This window comes from Pelmatolapia mariae, linkage group LG16_19 (genome assembly GCF_036321145.2).
Source record: "Pelmatolapia mariae isolate MD_Pm_ZW linkage group LG16_19, Pm_UMD_F_2, whole genome shotgun sequence".
NCBI lineage: Eukaryota > Metazoa > Chordata > Actinopteri > Cichliformes > Cichlidae > Pelmatolapia > Pelmatolapia mariae.
This window is the reverse complement of record NC_086241.1, coordinates 58,267,386-58,281,995: the sequence shown is the minus strand read 5'-3', so window position 1 is coordinate 58,281,995 and position 14,610 is coordinate 58,267,386. Positions and strand designations below refer to the sequence as shown.

Genomic DNA, 14,610 nt, shown 5'->3' with positions numbered 1-14,610 from the left:
GGTTTCACATATTTTGGGATATAAGTAAAGATCTTTTGTTTTTTTCAAAGAGATAATGTATGTAAAGGGTTAGGGTATATTTTCTGGGTTGAAGTATAAGATAAGTGTAATATTACTCACAGAGCCGGAGCCAGTCCCATCTGTCATCCCACTTGAACATCATCTCCTTTCTTTTTTCCATCAGCTGCACCAGTTTCTCTTTGATCTGACACAAGTAGTATGGTCTCAGTTACATATCAGTATTATTAAACAACTCAGCCCCAAGACTGCCCATTATCCTCTAAGAATTAATATTGTGGAGTAATTAACCAAATGTTAAATTCAGGCCGGGGTCAATTGCTCATTTAAATTCTTTTAGCTTTTCCATTTCTAATTAGTGTTTGCTCTATAGTCTCCCTGATGAATGTAAGATGTGGAATTTTTTATTTCACGGCAAACCAATTGGTTCCATTGAGCCAGACAAGAACAATCACTCCCAGAAAAGTAATTAAATCTAATGAAAGCAGCAATTTGAAGCCCAGCTGAGGATGAAAAGGAGCTGTCTTTGCTGTTGAAGGCTCACCTCAGCAGAGTCTCGGTGCTTGCGTGTCAGCAGGGCTTTGCCGAGGTCTACGCAGTCAGTGAATTTGGCTCCCCTGGCTTCAATCTCCGAGCGGATCCCCTGGTGGTACTTCTGCAGGAGCTCAACGGATGAGACGTCCCTAAAGCAGAGAAATGATGGATGTTAAGTGATGACAGGTAATGCATGAAGTTTACCTACCTCTGTTGGTAACAACTGGAACTGCATTGTTGCAGTCGGCTCTGGCAGACTTATAGTGTTCTCTATTCTAGAATATTATAGTCATGCTGAATATCTTTAGGAAGATGAATTGTGTCACATAAATAGGACAGAGCTATTATCTCTTGTGAACAAAGTGCCATTTATGAAAAATTAAAGCTTTTCTTCTAAAATCAGACAATAAAATATATCTTGCCGCATATCTGAATATTCCTCATTAAGATGATTCATCCTAAAGCGAATTAATGTGCAACACAAACAAATCCATTTGGAGCAAATGAGTAAACAAAGTAAATGTAAAATGCAAATGTAAATAGTAGCAGAAATTGTTTTACAAATATATTACGTGAAAGACATACTTCATAATCATTAACTAAATAGATATGTTATTACTTAGTTGAAGTTGTTCTGTTCTTTTAATTCTGTTATTTAAAAAGGAAATACATGTGCAGAGATAAACCCCAGAAAAAAAGCTCCAGTTCTTTCCCTCCACCTCCTAAAAACAAATATTGGCACAATTTTTGGTCTTCAGCTACCACAATCAGATTTTATCTCTTGTATACTTTATTTTCTTCAATTTCTATCCGAGTATTCATTATTTCAGATATTGCAGATGAATTTGATTATTAATTTATCTGAGTGTGCATCCCATATAGCAGCTGGATAGCGTAGTGGTAAGACTACATGCCTTTGGAGCGGGAGTCGCAAGTTTGATTCCCACCTGGGGCATCTGTATCCAGTAGGCTCTCCTAAACTCAGGGACTGCTCTCACAGCTAGAGATTGATGAGGTACAACAAACATGCTACGGCAAGGGGGAGCCAGGACGCCAGGTCAGGGGGGAGATATCATCTCCTCCGAAATATCCGGAGACAGGCTCCGGGATTGGATATGAAGTCGAGTGTGAGAGGAACTGAAAGATGCAGCACAGCTAACCGAAGGCCAGACGGTCCTCATCTGACATATTTGATCACCTGGGCTTCTCCTGAGTCTCTATCTGCTGGATGATGCTCTCCATCCAGGCCATCAGGTCTCGCACCATGGTAAAGAAGCGGAACTTCTCTGCTGTGTCCACCAGCTCCGCCCTGCGTCCGTCGCTGGCATCCAGCAGGCCCTTCCAGGCTTCCACCACCTCCCTCTCTGTAGTCTGAATATCATCTGCCTTTTCCCCTGCGTATTGGGCATGAAGCCTTGAAGCTGTTTCCTGGAACTGCTGAACCTGGAGTAAAGGAGAGGGACAAGTCAAATCATGGATGTCATCTGAAGGATTTTTTTTTTTTTTTTTAAACCAAGCGAGATGCTTTAGGGTTTTTGTTTCCCGATGTGACAAGAATCATGTCAGAGAAAAATATTCCTCAACGCCGCATGTGTTTTTTGGGGTTTTTTTTTAATGTAAAACAGGTCTGGAGGGGATCTTTAATTGGTTGAATGATAAGATCACCAGATAAATGTGACTAGGAAACACTTGTTTTTGCATTGCACTCTGAAATACAAGATTTTTTTTTTAATATGAATATTTGCACAGTATGTTGATGGTAATGCTGTGACTTTTAACTTGGTCAATATTATAAATCCAAAGAAATCCAAACATTCGTGCTATTAGAGCAGTTATTATTGAATTTTGAGAGGCCGTGACATTAGTTGCTACAGTGTGGTGTTAACGGGTTAGCAAACAGTTGCCTATTTACACATCTAACAGACGCGCAGCAGCATTTGCATTCATTTGAAGTTGTGTTTGGAAATCTGGAGAATCCAGGCAAAATATCCACTGCTTTTAGCTCTGTTTTTATCCTCCACCAACTCCCGGGGGGAAAAGTACAGGGCTCTTTAAGCCAAATCCTCCACTGTCTTTACCAGTCTTTGTAGCTTTGGATACTGTTTCCAAAGTTAGTGCTACTGAACCAAATAGGGCCAAACTAAAACAGAAAGGCTTTCCTTATAAAATAATGTTTCTTTTTTCTCCTCACTGTCTTGTTTATCAAAGAGCAGTTGCTGATGTCCTGCAGCCAGCATGAAACCTTTTAAAATCACAGCATGTCACTTTAAGGAATGATGTCTATGAATTTTAGGCTTTTCACATTTCCCTCCAATCTAGTGTCTAAAGTATCTTAAAATGCTGGGAGCCCCTTAGTTGTCGTCAAACCAAAATTATGCAAAGGTGCAAAAGATTTCAATGGCATCAAAGGGATACTGCTGAATGAGGCCGTAGTTCTGAAACACCTTTCACGTTACATAGATCGGTCTAACGCGCATAAATATTTTTATTCCTAGACCTTTAATTGTTATAGTCTCCTTCTTTGCAATAAGTTGTGGGCAGGGATGACAAATTTAAGAATTACTATTTGCACAGCCTTTTCATTGATTCTCACCTTTTGAGAAAACTCCTCGCAGTTACCCAAACATTACAGCACTCTCTTCCCCCCTCTAGATATGAATCATCAAAGTTACCTTCTGGCCACTGCCTGCTGCGTTCCCACTGAGTAAAAGGCCTGATCCCTTTGTGTGTATTACCTGTTTGCCTAGAGTGGTGATGTCTCTCTCAAACGCGGCGTGCATTCTGTGGAAAGACTCTGCTTTGCTGAAGTCCTCACCCACATCTTCAGGCAGCTCTTTCTGCTTGTCGTGGATCTGAGCCACCAACTCCTTTCCATCATCAAAGTACCTTAAAGAAAACAGATCGATGGCTGTCTCTTCAGCTCTGTGTTTGTCATCCTACTTAAATATCAGATGTAGTCATCACGTTAGGTTTAATTCTTTGTGACGCTGATATCGCATGTATATGTTTTCTGTTTTGATGCCTTTAGCCATGCCACAGTTTAATACTGCCTAAATCAATCTATATTCACTTATTTGGGCATGTGACATTACAGGATTAGACACAAAATCTTCTATTTATGTCCATTCAGATTACTGGACATCTTTCAGCCTGTGGAGCGGTTTGTCAATACTGTTTTTCTTACTTGAGCAGTTCATAAGATGCTGTCAAGAGCTGGGCGCGAGTGTCGATGAGCTCCAGCAGATCAGCCCAGCTCTCATTGATGCCGTCCTTCCACTCCGCCAAGGTTGCCGCCTCACTGTGCCCGCCTTCGATCAGCTCGTCTATCGTCTGGTTGACCATGTCCACTCGCTCCTGACCCAGCATTCCCGTCTCCCGCGCAAAGTCTCTGAATTTATCCCTCAGAAGCTGAAGGAAAAAGATTGTTTTGTTTTAAAAAATCCAAAACAACACAATCGGAATTTATATGCGATTAAGTGACTGACTGACTTCACTTCACCTAAAACCACTGAAAATGAAGTCAGTAAGAAGTAAGAATGAACAAAAACTTTGAAGCTGTGGCAAAAAAAAAAAAAACCCAGTATTATCAAATATATTGCACAGCTTAATAAATTCAATCTTTAACTTGATCTTCAAATTTAAATAGTAATTCTCAAACCCTTTCACACAAGGCAAGTGAAAGACGTTTTAAATCGCTGTGAACACGTCCTTATGTTTGGACTGAAATAGGTTAAAAAAAAGGTTAGCACTTAAGCAGAAAAATTTGGGGAAGGCCACATGGAAGTGCGCTGCACTAATCTATCCCAGTGAGTGTAAAAACGTCCATCTGTGTCACTTGGACGATTTTTAGCAACATTTTTCCCATTTTGTGGCCAGCCTGTCTCCCAGTTTCTCTCCCTCTATGTGCTATAATTGTTTGTATATAAAATACCGTGACGTGATCCAGGTCCTGGCCCATCTCCTGGGAGGATGCCACCACGTCCCTCTCTGAGATCCACTGCTCCAGGTCCTCCACCTCTCGGCTCAGTAGGAAGTGGTTGAATGTGAGGTCCAGTTTCTTCCTGCGGTCCTCTGCCAACTCCTTCAGGCCCGCATACTGCTTATCTACCTGGCTCTGTCGCCTGATGATCTCTTCACTGCACAAAAGGTAAAGGGAGAGAGCAGAAGAAAATTAGATCTAGGGAAATTAGAAAAAATAGCTCACAGAGATTGAATTTAGGTTTACTCTAGATGAGGCATATGATTAAAATACCAATTTTGCATGGTTGTCAGTCTTATCACACTAAACCACAACTGACTGGGACAACATGAGTGAATTAGCATCCTGACTAAGAGTTCAAATGATTTTCTTCAGTGTGTACAAACCCATCAGGGTGCTCCTCTCCAAACATCTTTTGGGCACGGTCAGCCAGCTTCTGAATGGAGTCGGCATAATCATCTACCGCCTGCTTAAGGATCATCTGGCGTTTCAGCATCAGCATGGCGCTTTGTTCATCCTAGAGAGAGAAGGAAAAGAAGAGTATGTTATAGTACTCCAGATGAACTCTCAGTGGAGGCTGCCACTTATAAAAAGTGTGCCACCTTAATTAAAGGAAACTCAAACCATGTAATTATGTTAATGGATGCAGAACTGCTTGTTTTTTCTAGCATAATATGGCTTGTTTTAATTTAGATCATTAGATCAGATTTGTATATATCTGTGGTCTTCCTCTTAGCCTCACCTTGGCTTTCTCATCAGCGATCATGTAGAGCTCCTGCTCCCCTATCCAGGCTTCAGCCTCATCAGCGTCATTGTAGTACTGCTGAGCCAAGTTGGAGCCATTCAGCCGCTCTCGGCGCTTCACCATCTCATCCTGCAGCCGGGCCCATGCCTCCTCTAGCTCCTTCAGCTGGTCGGTGATACGTTCTGCCTCTGGTTTGCCCTCTGCACCGGCGGCGATGGCCATTCTCCTTCCTCGCTCTAGTACTTCATCTACACGGGGCTGGTGGCCTTCGATCTCCTTCTGCAAAGTCTAAGGGACAAAAAGGAGATTGTGGACCTCAACAGGGCTTTTTGATATACAGAAACAAAGACTTGATATATTGTGCAGCCGACAAACATATATTCAGAAATATTCAGCTGAAAATTAATTTATTACATATTATACACCAAGTATACTGTAAAAACAAAGCAGATGGAGCTGAAACAATTAGTTACTTACTTAATTATGCCGAGAACTATGGAAATGATTACAACTATTGAGATAATTTTTCAAGTTGCTGAGAGTACTTGTTGCTTTTCTTTTATCTTCAGCCACTGGTAGTATAACATGACTAATTTTACCATCTCGCTTTGGTTCCTAGGAAACAATCAGGGGCATTTTCCCTATTTTCTGACATGTTATGGAAGCTGTGATTTATAGACTAATTAAGAAAGTAAATTAATCAATGAAATTAATCAGTGTTACAATTTTTAGCTAACCACAAGTTATTATGCAGCTATAAATCTCTACCTGGTTCTTCTTCAACAGCATTTGCACAGTTTGAAGATTGTGGCCATGTTCTTGTGACATTGCCAGGGGCATCCTCTCCTCAATCCAGAGCTGGGAGAGAGAAAAAAATAAAGGAAACGTAGGTTATGATGAAGAGGACAGAATCATAGTATACTATGATGTATACTATATTTAAAAAAAAACATCCATGACCAAGTGACTTGTATTGAATGTTTAACCCTTGACCAAATGTCTTAAACAGTCAAAATCCTTTTTTAAGCTCTCTTCAGCTGACTAGAGTGGATTAAGGCAGTGCAACCCATGAGGGATTAAACTGTTTTTTACCCAAATTCACCTTAAGAGGACGTTTCACAGTGAGAGCTGGTAGTTTTGCTAGTTCATACTTTAGGTTTGCAAATTTTAGCGAAGAAATAAACCTTAAAGTTTACGTTATGATAAGGTCTCAGCTTTGTGGCATTCAAAAGTGATCACAAATGTAACTCTAGCACTTAACGGCTTTTATTCTCAACTTCTGCTATCGGTCATTTTGTCAGAGTAGTGACTTTGAACACTTTGCTGTGAAAATGGATCCATGCTTACGAGCTCATCAGCCAAGTCTCTGTAGAACTGATGGACAGCTTTGGCGGCTTCAAGCTTGCCCTTGCGCTGGGCCAGTGGGGTGAGGAGCTGCTGGAAGTCTCTCTGCAGGGCCTGCTGCTCAGCCTCCAGTTCCGGCTGGTCCTCCCTGCCTCCGCCGTGCTTCCTGACGGCCTCCTGGAGTTCCTCCAGCTCCCGAGCTCGGTCACGGACCTGGTTCTCCATCATCTGGCATAGGAAAAAACGTGATTAGAGAAAAAGATGAATAACCTTTCAAGCTACTAATCAGGATGTAGCAGAGGGTAAAAGTTAGTCATGCCATTTATGTATGAAACTGAGCTCAGACACAGTTTTTAATTCATGTAAATTTTCTAATATAAATTCATAGTACAGATCGCGCTTATGTTTACAATTTAGTATTTAGTATAGCTTGTGTTCCAGTTTTTCTTTCAGACAAATGCAAAGCTTTTTGGAGTTTGTTGTGTTTAGATGCAAATAGTAAACACAAAGATGATCACACAAAATAAATCCTAAAGCTATAAAGCCTTCATTCCCAGTGATTTAATTCTGTTTAGTGGGGTGCTCGTATGAAGAGGAACTGCAAAGAAAAGGCAGCATACAAATCTAAAGTGTGCAGAGCATGGTGCATTAAGAGACAAACCTGATGGTTTTTGAGCAGGATGTTGGCTTTAGTCAGGTCTTTAACATCCTCCTCTCCACTCTGTAACTGCTGTTGGAGCTCACCCAGCCACTTCTTCATGTCAGCCAGGCTCTGGTCGAAAAGCTCAGAGCGGTTGGCATCGAATAGCAGCCGTGCCTTCTCCTGGGCGGTGGACTCCAATTTGTCCCACAGCTCATGAAGTTTGGCCAGCTCCTCTGTCACAATTGGCTCAAACTCTGGCTTGAACTCCATCAGCTCCTGACCTTCCTGTACTTGCAAAAAACAAAGAAGAACTTGTTTTCAAAATGTTTCTGTAAAGGAAAAACACTGTATGACTTTTTTCTAATTAAGGTACATGTAAAGAGTACCTCAAAGGGAATGTCAATACCTACTGTAAAATGCCTCAAATATGAATTCATTTGTTAATTTGGCTCCTTATAGAAAAGTTCCAGGTATTGCTTTTCTATAAATTATCTAAAACAAGTGGAACACTTAGTACATGAGTATAATAGTACCTGTGTACATTTCAGATTTTTATATGTTGACATTCAAAGAGAGTGAAATCTGCACACTCTGAGTGTCCTTCTTTTATCCTTCATACTTCTTTTCCTTTGCTTTAACTTACATCCTTTTTATTCCAATTAAAATTATTTGTTGCACACTAGCTCCTAATAGCACATCACCCCGCGCTTCACTGAACATATTCAATTAGCTTGTGACAGATAACATTTCTGAATCTTTAAATTTTGCAATCACAAAGTGATTTTTGTTGCCGTTTTCAGTGAACCGACCCTATATACCGTATGCAAAATCCATCCATCCACTGGATAATATCTTCAGCATGTCCTGGCTACACTCAGTAGGACATGCCAAAAACACCTCACTTAGGAGGCATTTTGATTCATTTCCTCTGTGTGAATCACCACCTTATTGTGGTGGAGGGGGGTTGTAGGCCCTAGGAGCTATGTTGTTGGGGCCAATCTGACCATGGTAGAATCTCCAATGGCAAATTTGTCCTGGTTCAGGCAGCAGATGAAGAGCCATTCAGAGAGGTCAGGGCTACTGGGGTGTCATTCTGGACACATGCTCGGGGTAGTAGTGAGCGTCTGATGACTGTCCCTTAATCCATGGCGCCTATTCAAGCTTAGTCCAGATTATGTACCTGGTTTCACCCTCCTGTGGGCCCACCACCCACAGGGTTAGCTGTGGGGGTTCAGTTCATTGTGATTTGAGCAGCAGTCAGTCATCCTCATCTTCCAAAACTGTACATGTAATATAAGTAATATGCGATGCTAAATAAATAAAACCTAATTTGTAATCTGTGATAGGCATCTTACCACTTACATTACTTATTTATTGGAATAGCCATAACATTCATTGACTAAAGGGAGCCTTAATTAGTTGTTGTAAAATGCAATTATAAAGAGATTGAGCAGCTCTTAAGCAGAAATCATAATAGTTCAGTAATGGGTAGCGTTTAACTTTTACTGACCTGATCTACTTTGTTGAGCCAGTCCTTGTTGGAGGCCAGCTCGGCCATGAAGGCTTGATGTTTCTGCCACTTGGTGTGCAGGTTCCTGGCCTCATCGTATGATGTGTCTTGCGCTGTCAGCATCTTTTCATTGATCCATACTGTTAACTGAAGCAAGAGTAAGAACATCTAAGATCCATGCAAAAATGCCCACTATACCCTGGAAAGTCATCTAAACATTAGTTTATGCAGAAGCAACTTTACACAAGCAGGATTTACTTCATTATCTTTACAAAACACAGCATTTACCAATTAGTAAAATGGGACCTCAATTCTAAACATTAGGACAGGCAAAAGCACAGCGTTAGAATAAGCACAGCAGGATGTGCTTGGCAAATTAACTCAAATAATCACGAGATAATAAGAGGAAAACACTGTGATGTCAAGTGCAAGTGAAGGAATAATTAAGCTAATAATTAATGTGCTAATTGATGTTTCCCAATGGCCAAATAAACTGTAAACTGACAGTGAACTTACATCTTGTGTGTTTTGCAGGAAGTGCTGCAGGTCACGGTTATCTCTGAGCTTCTCAGACACCTCCTCAGCTCTTCGTTTATTCTTGTCATGCCTGAGGTAAAGAAACACACAAAAAAACAAGAAAATGCATTAAACATACAGTATTTTTTTTCTCTAAGAAATCCCTCTGTGACACATTTCAAACAAGATGTAACTCACGTATCTACACGAGCTCCTCCTCCACTGAAAAAAACGGCTTCTCTGCTACACTGTGAAGAATACCTCTGACTTAACGATCAATATCCATTACTGCAGGTGCCCATCTACCAAGCTGAATTATGGGAGTTAATGGGAGTCGCTCCCATGCCCTCTCTACACCGTCTTGTTGATGTCTTTTAATTGCTGATCTGAACAGATTAGATCAGTACCTGTGGTTATATTTTGAAAATAGTAAAATCCTTCACATTATAATCCTGCTGAAATCCTGAATTTCACCTTATATTTTTGCTTAAGTATCCATTGCTTTTCTGTACTTGTATGACTTTTCAGGAGGATATACTGAACTACATTCATTTAACATTCATAGTCACTAATTACTCTACAGATTAGGATTTTTAAATCATCATCAACTCCTTGATCCCTTCTAAAATTGCTGAAATCACGTGAAGCTCAAATACTATTATATCATAACCGTATTTCTCCAATGCACTGCCCTTCTGTCAACACTTCACTTGAATGAATGCTGACCAAAAACCATGCTGACTGACCTTTCCTGGATCGAGCCCATTTTCTCCTGAACTTTCCCAGAGTACAGGTTATTGCTGTCCACCAGTCGCTGTCCGGCCTGCAGCGCTCCGTCAATCTTGTCCTCGTTGGCCTCCATGGTGCTCACAAAGTCTTCATGCTTCTTCAAAGCCTTCTCTGCCCCGGCCAACGTGTCAGGTTTGTCTATGTGGGCTAGAGTATACTCCTGCAATAAATACGAAATAATTGTATTGGAAAAAAATAACAAGAAAACAGAAAAATGCACGACCTTAAGAAAGGCCGTGTGTCAGCACTGGGCGTTTGAACTGACCGTGTCCCATTCTTTCATATGACAAATTTTTAAATACTTGTAGGATCACTAACCCTTCATTAGCAAGCCATCCCATGTGGTAACTGATGACTCTTCCACTTAAACACAATATTAAGACAAGCCATATTATTTATGCAGTACCTGGTTGTTGAGGATCGCCTCTACTGCTTTGCCATCTCTCAAAAACTGCTGGAAGCCCAGAGCCTGGTCCAAAAAGTTCTTGCGGCTGTCCCACATTTTCTGGAGTTCATACCAACCACGGTCCATGCCCTTTAGCCTTTGGTCGAGCTGTTGGTACTGAGGATCGTCCTCCTGACCCTGGGTAACCTGAGCGCCAGTGTCCCTCACACGGTGAAAGTCCTCTTCGTGGTTGTTTACGTCTTCACTCACAGCATCGTGAAGGCTCAGCTGCTCCTCAGCCTCTGGCAGCGTGGCGGGCATCTCCTCTGATGCAACAGCTTTCTGGGTCTTGAAAAGCCAGGACTGGAAGTCATCCATGTCTTGAAGGAAGGTCTGCAACTTGCTGACCTCACCCAAAGAGTCCTCTCTGTCTTTCAGGGTCTTTTTGAGCATGTCCCAGGCAGCGTCCAGCTCTCCTCTGCGGGCCAAAATGTCTGCTGCATGCTCCGGGTGGTCCTGGGCTAACTGGTCCGCTTCTTTCCGCAAGAAATTGAGCTTGTCGTCGATGGCAGCTAAATCTCTCTCTATACCGAAAAGTTTCCGCTGGATGGTCATAACAGCTGCCAGGTCATTGCCCAAGTCCTGCGTGGACTCAATCACCCGTGTCTTGTCTCTGATCCAGGCCTCTGTCTCGTCACACTCCAGGCCATAGTTGTGCAGACTAAGAGCAGAATCTACTTTCTTTTTCTTCTCCTCTACCATCGCCTTGAAAGCCTCCCATCTAGGAAACAATATTTTATATAACAGAGGTTTATGCTCTGTGGGTTACTGTTGTTATTAAAGTATCTTTGATAATGTTTAGTTATGGATGTGTGATTTCGTAAAATAAGGAAAGCTCATTTGTCTGTAGACAAATTTCTGCATGCCCATTTTTGGAGTGGTGTGCAGAGCTTGTTATAAACTAAAAAAAAAAAAATAACTGGAAGTGTGAAGAATTTAACATTGCCTCTGTGTTCAAGTACTAAATTAAAGACTTCTTTTCAGAAATTTTGTTGAATGTCATCTTTGCATTCAAGTAATTTCAAAACCTTATACAGTATTAAATGCTTCAGATATGCATCTTTTTTGTTATTTGTCTCAGGTATAACTGTGAACTTCATTAACGGCACCTCTTATTCAGTCGCGTCTGACATTCCTTGACTTCTTTGGTGCGAGGGTGTCTGCTGTCCTCGAGCTGTTTTGCTGCTCTGTTGACATCATCTACTCGTGACTGGAAATTTCCCATTTCTTGAGCTAAAATACTTAATCTGAAAACAAGAAAAGGTTGGTTAAAACAGCATCTGCACAATCTGCTGGATAAAAACACATGATTAGTAGATGTAATGCTATTTGCAAAAAATACACAGTTTTAATCAGACATGCAAATCTAATTCAGGAGTGATTAAATGCTTAAAATATAATTTGTCTGTGCACCTGTTCTGTACTACTTCCAAATCCTCCAGCTTCTCAGGCACCTCTAAATCCACCAACCACGTCTCCTTCTGGCCCATCCAGAGTTCACAGGCATCTGTCTCACTGAAGATGGTGTACAGAGCCATAGTGTCATCGAGCTTCTTCTGTCTCAGGTCAGCCAGGGACATGAGCTCCATGTAAAGGTCCTTGATTTCTTTCAGTCGTCTCTGGATATCTGGGGTGTTTTGCAGCTCCTCTGGTAGTGCGTTGGCCTGTTTGGACAGAGCATCAATAGTAGCTCCATTCTTGATGGCTTCGTTTTTCAAGGTGCTGTGCTTTTTCAGCAGCCGCTGAGTGGTGTACTCGTCGTGGCCGACGTCATCGCTGCTCATCTGCCTCTTAGCATCCAGCAGCCAAGCCTTGAGTTCATCAGCATCTCCCTGAAACTGGAAGAATGTCTGCGTGTCCTGAAGGTTCTGTTTCCTAAATGCAGCCAGCTCTTCCAGCTGCTGCCACTGCCGCTTTAAGTCATCTTTGCATTCTTGAATCTTCGGGGAGCCAAAGTGTTTGGCCTCAATCATTTTATCTCCCTCAGCTAGGACCTGCTCAAGATGGGCACGGCGGGCTCCGAGCTCATCTTCAAAAGCGCTGTGTTTGCTTTGGAGAATCAGCACGCTCGTCAGGTCTTTGCCATAATCCAGGGAGGAGAAAATTTGCTCCTTCTCCCTGATCCAGCTCCCCAGCTCTGTTACCTCCCACAGGAAGTTCCAGAATCGGCGAGACTGCTCGAGGCGAGCTCTTCGCTGGGCAGCTAGGGCACAAAGTTCCTGGTAGCACAAGTCCAGGTGCTGCACCCTGTCCCTGATCACCTGGGGATCACATGGCTTATAGCCTAAGGAGAGAGCGAATGACAACATAAGTGTCATCTATGTCAGAAGAGAGCAGCTTGTAAGTACTAACACATATTGCATGTCACTGATATTTATTATACTGTGTCCAATCCATCTTATTGTCAACTATATCTGAGGAGGATAAGAAGAAGAAGAAGATGCAGAGATGAAGAGTAAGAAGAAGAAGGTAAAGATGAAGGAGCATCATCAAGGTGAAGAAGAAAAGATTTCTGTTGTTAGCCAAATTATTTGTTAGGTATTATTTGAAATGATTACTTCATAAAAATACCTTCTGTACTTTTTAAATAGTTTTGGACTTACTATCTCCATTGGCAAATTTCAGAGCAGCAGCACTGGCATTCTGTACCCTCTCTGCCTGCAGAGCAATGTCATTCTCCAACAAAGCATGTTTCTGTAACAGGTCTTCCACTTCCAACAAGTGTTTCCCAAAGTCAGGAGAAAGCAGTCGGTCCTGCAGAGGAAAAGAAGCAATTTAATCCACACAAACTTTTAATTTTTACTTTCTTCTTTTTAAAATCTATTGCTCTTACCTTCATCTCATCCATCCAGCTGATAATGTAGAGCATCTCCTGGAAGATCCTCTGCAAGGTCAGATTCTTATCCAAACGCCCCCTTCGAGCCTTCAGTAGGTCCTGCAAATAGTCCCAAAGACGCAGGACGTTGTCTTTTCTCACATCAATCCGTTTGGCATCATGGTAACGCTCCAAATCCAACTCCTTTGAGATGTCCACCAAGGCCTGAACACGCTCCTCGTATGCAGCAATGTCCGTCTCAATAGCATCATGCTTCTTTTTAGCTGCTTCCACCGCTGGCAGGTCATAGCCGAAGTTATCCTGAGGAGGAGAGAATGGAGGGTGCCAAATTATGGACAATTTTTTTAACTAAAACTAACTAAAGACTTTTGGATTTAGACTGTCACCCCACAAAACATTTCATAACAGCTTTAGTTCAGCTGCTGTCGGTTTACCTGGGCCACTAGTCTTTGGTTCTCCGCGAGCCAGGTCTCCCTCATGGCAGCCTTCCTGTCAAATCTTCTCGCCATCTGTTCCAGCTTCTCCTGTCTGATCAGCTCGTCTCTCAAGACACGCTCCCGCTCATGCTCCGCCCTTTCCAGACGCTCCCAAGCCTGCACATAGATGATGGGAATCATCATGAGGATTTGCAATCTGCGTTAGTCGGTCATCATAACAACTACAGCAATTTCATACTTTAAGATCTGAAAATGAGGAAGCTTTCCTCAGTTTAAAAGTAAAGTTTAAAAGTAAAGTTCAAGTTCAGAGCACCCCTCCTGGAGCTGGTACGCTTTAAGTATTATGTGTAATGACATTACAGGGTAGATATCTACTGATACGCCTAAGAAATCTTCAACTTAGTTCAAACCAAGCTGTGCTTTCCTTTCTGTCTTAAAGTTCTTTTTTAAATTTCTTCAATCAAATGGCTTTTATGTTGTCATTTAGGAAAATACACAACAGGCTTGCAGGGCTAATTAATTTCATTTGTGTTTTAATTGTTGCCTCGAGCATGAACTTAGCTAAATTAATAAACTCTGTCCACCCAAGCAACCCCAAACCACAAAGATAATCTTCCTATTACAGTTAATCTTCTGCATTCTGATTCTGGTTTGTCTCCAAATGGCATCCAGGCATCTCACCCTATTGATATCTGCAACCAGGGCTCCCTCTTTAGGTGTGTAAACTCTCTGGTTGTTGGCTCTCATACGACTCTGGATGGTGAACAGCAGCACTTCGAGGTTACCTTTCTCCTGGAACCTGAGAGAAAACAAG

General features: G+C 41.9%; 1 protein-coding gene across 2 annotated transcripts in view; it reads right to left on the bottom strand.

Annotated features, from left to right (window-relative positions):
- sptb (spectrin, beta, erythrocytic) overlaps window positions 1-14,610 on the bottom strand; it is a 43,169-nt gene that overhangs the window by 7,837 nt on the left and 20,722 nt on the right. For both annotated transcript variants that reach the window (XM_063499999.1, XM_063500000.1), the window contains 21 exons: window positions 14,478-14,595; window positions 13,794-13,952; window positions 13,357-13,659; window positions 13,127-13,277; window positions 11,937-12,807; window positions 11,633-11,770; window positions 10,485-11,244; window positions 10,036-10,238; window positions 9,290-9,380; window positions 8,774-8,920; window positions 7,282-7,548; window positions 6,624-6,848; window positions 6,045-6,134; window positions 5,274-5,564; window positions 4,918-5,048; window positions 4,484-4,688; window positions 3,737-3,960; window positions 3,288-3,438; window positions 1,751-1,995; window positions 563-701; window positions 121-205 (listed from right to left, as the gene is read on the bottom strand). In XM_063499999.1, the coding sequence (XP_063356069.1) occupies window positions 121-205; window positions 563-701; window positions 1,751-1,995; window positions 3,288-3,438; window positions 3,737-3,960; window positions 4,484-4,688; window positions 4,918-5,048; window positions 5,274-5,564; window positions 6,045-6,134; window positions 6,624-6,848; window positions 7,282-7,548; window positions 8,774-8,920; window positions 9,290-9,380; window positions 10,036-10,238; window positions 10,485-11,244; window positions 11,633-11,770; window positions 11,937-12,807; window positions 13,127-13,277; window positions 13,357-13,659; window positions 13,794-13,952; window positions 14,478-14,595 (4,994 nt within the window). The remainder of the gene's footprint in view (window positions 1-120; window positions 206-562; window positions 702-1,750; window positions 1,996-3,287; window positions 3,439-3,736; window positions 3,961-4,483; window positions 4,689-4,917; window positions 5,049-5,273; window positions 5,565-6,044; window positions 6,135-6,623; window positions 6,849-7,281; window positions 7,549-8,773; window positions 8,921-9,289; window positions 9,381-10,035; window positions 10,239-10,484; window positions 11,245-11,632; window positions 11,771-11,936; window positions 12,808-13,126; window positions 13,278-13,356; window positions 13,660-13,793; window positions 13,953-14,477; window positions 14,596-14,610) is intronic.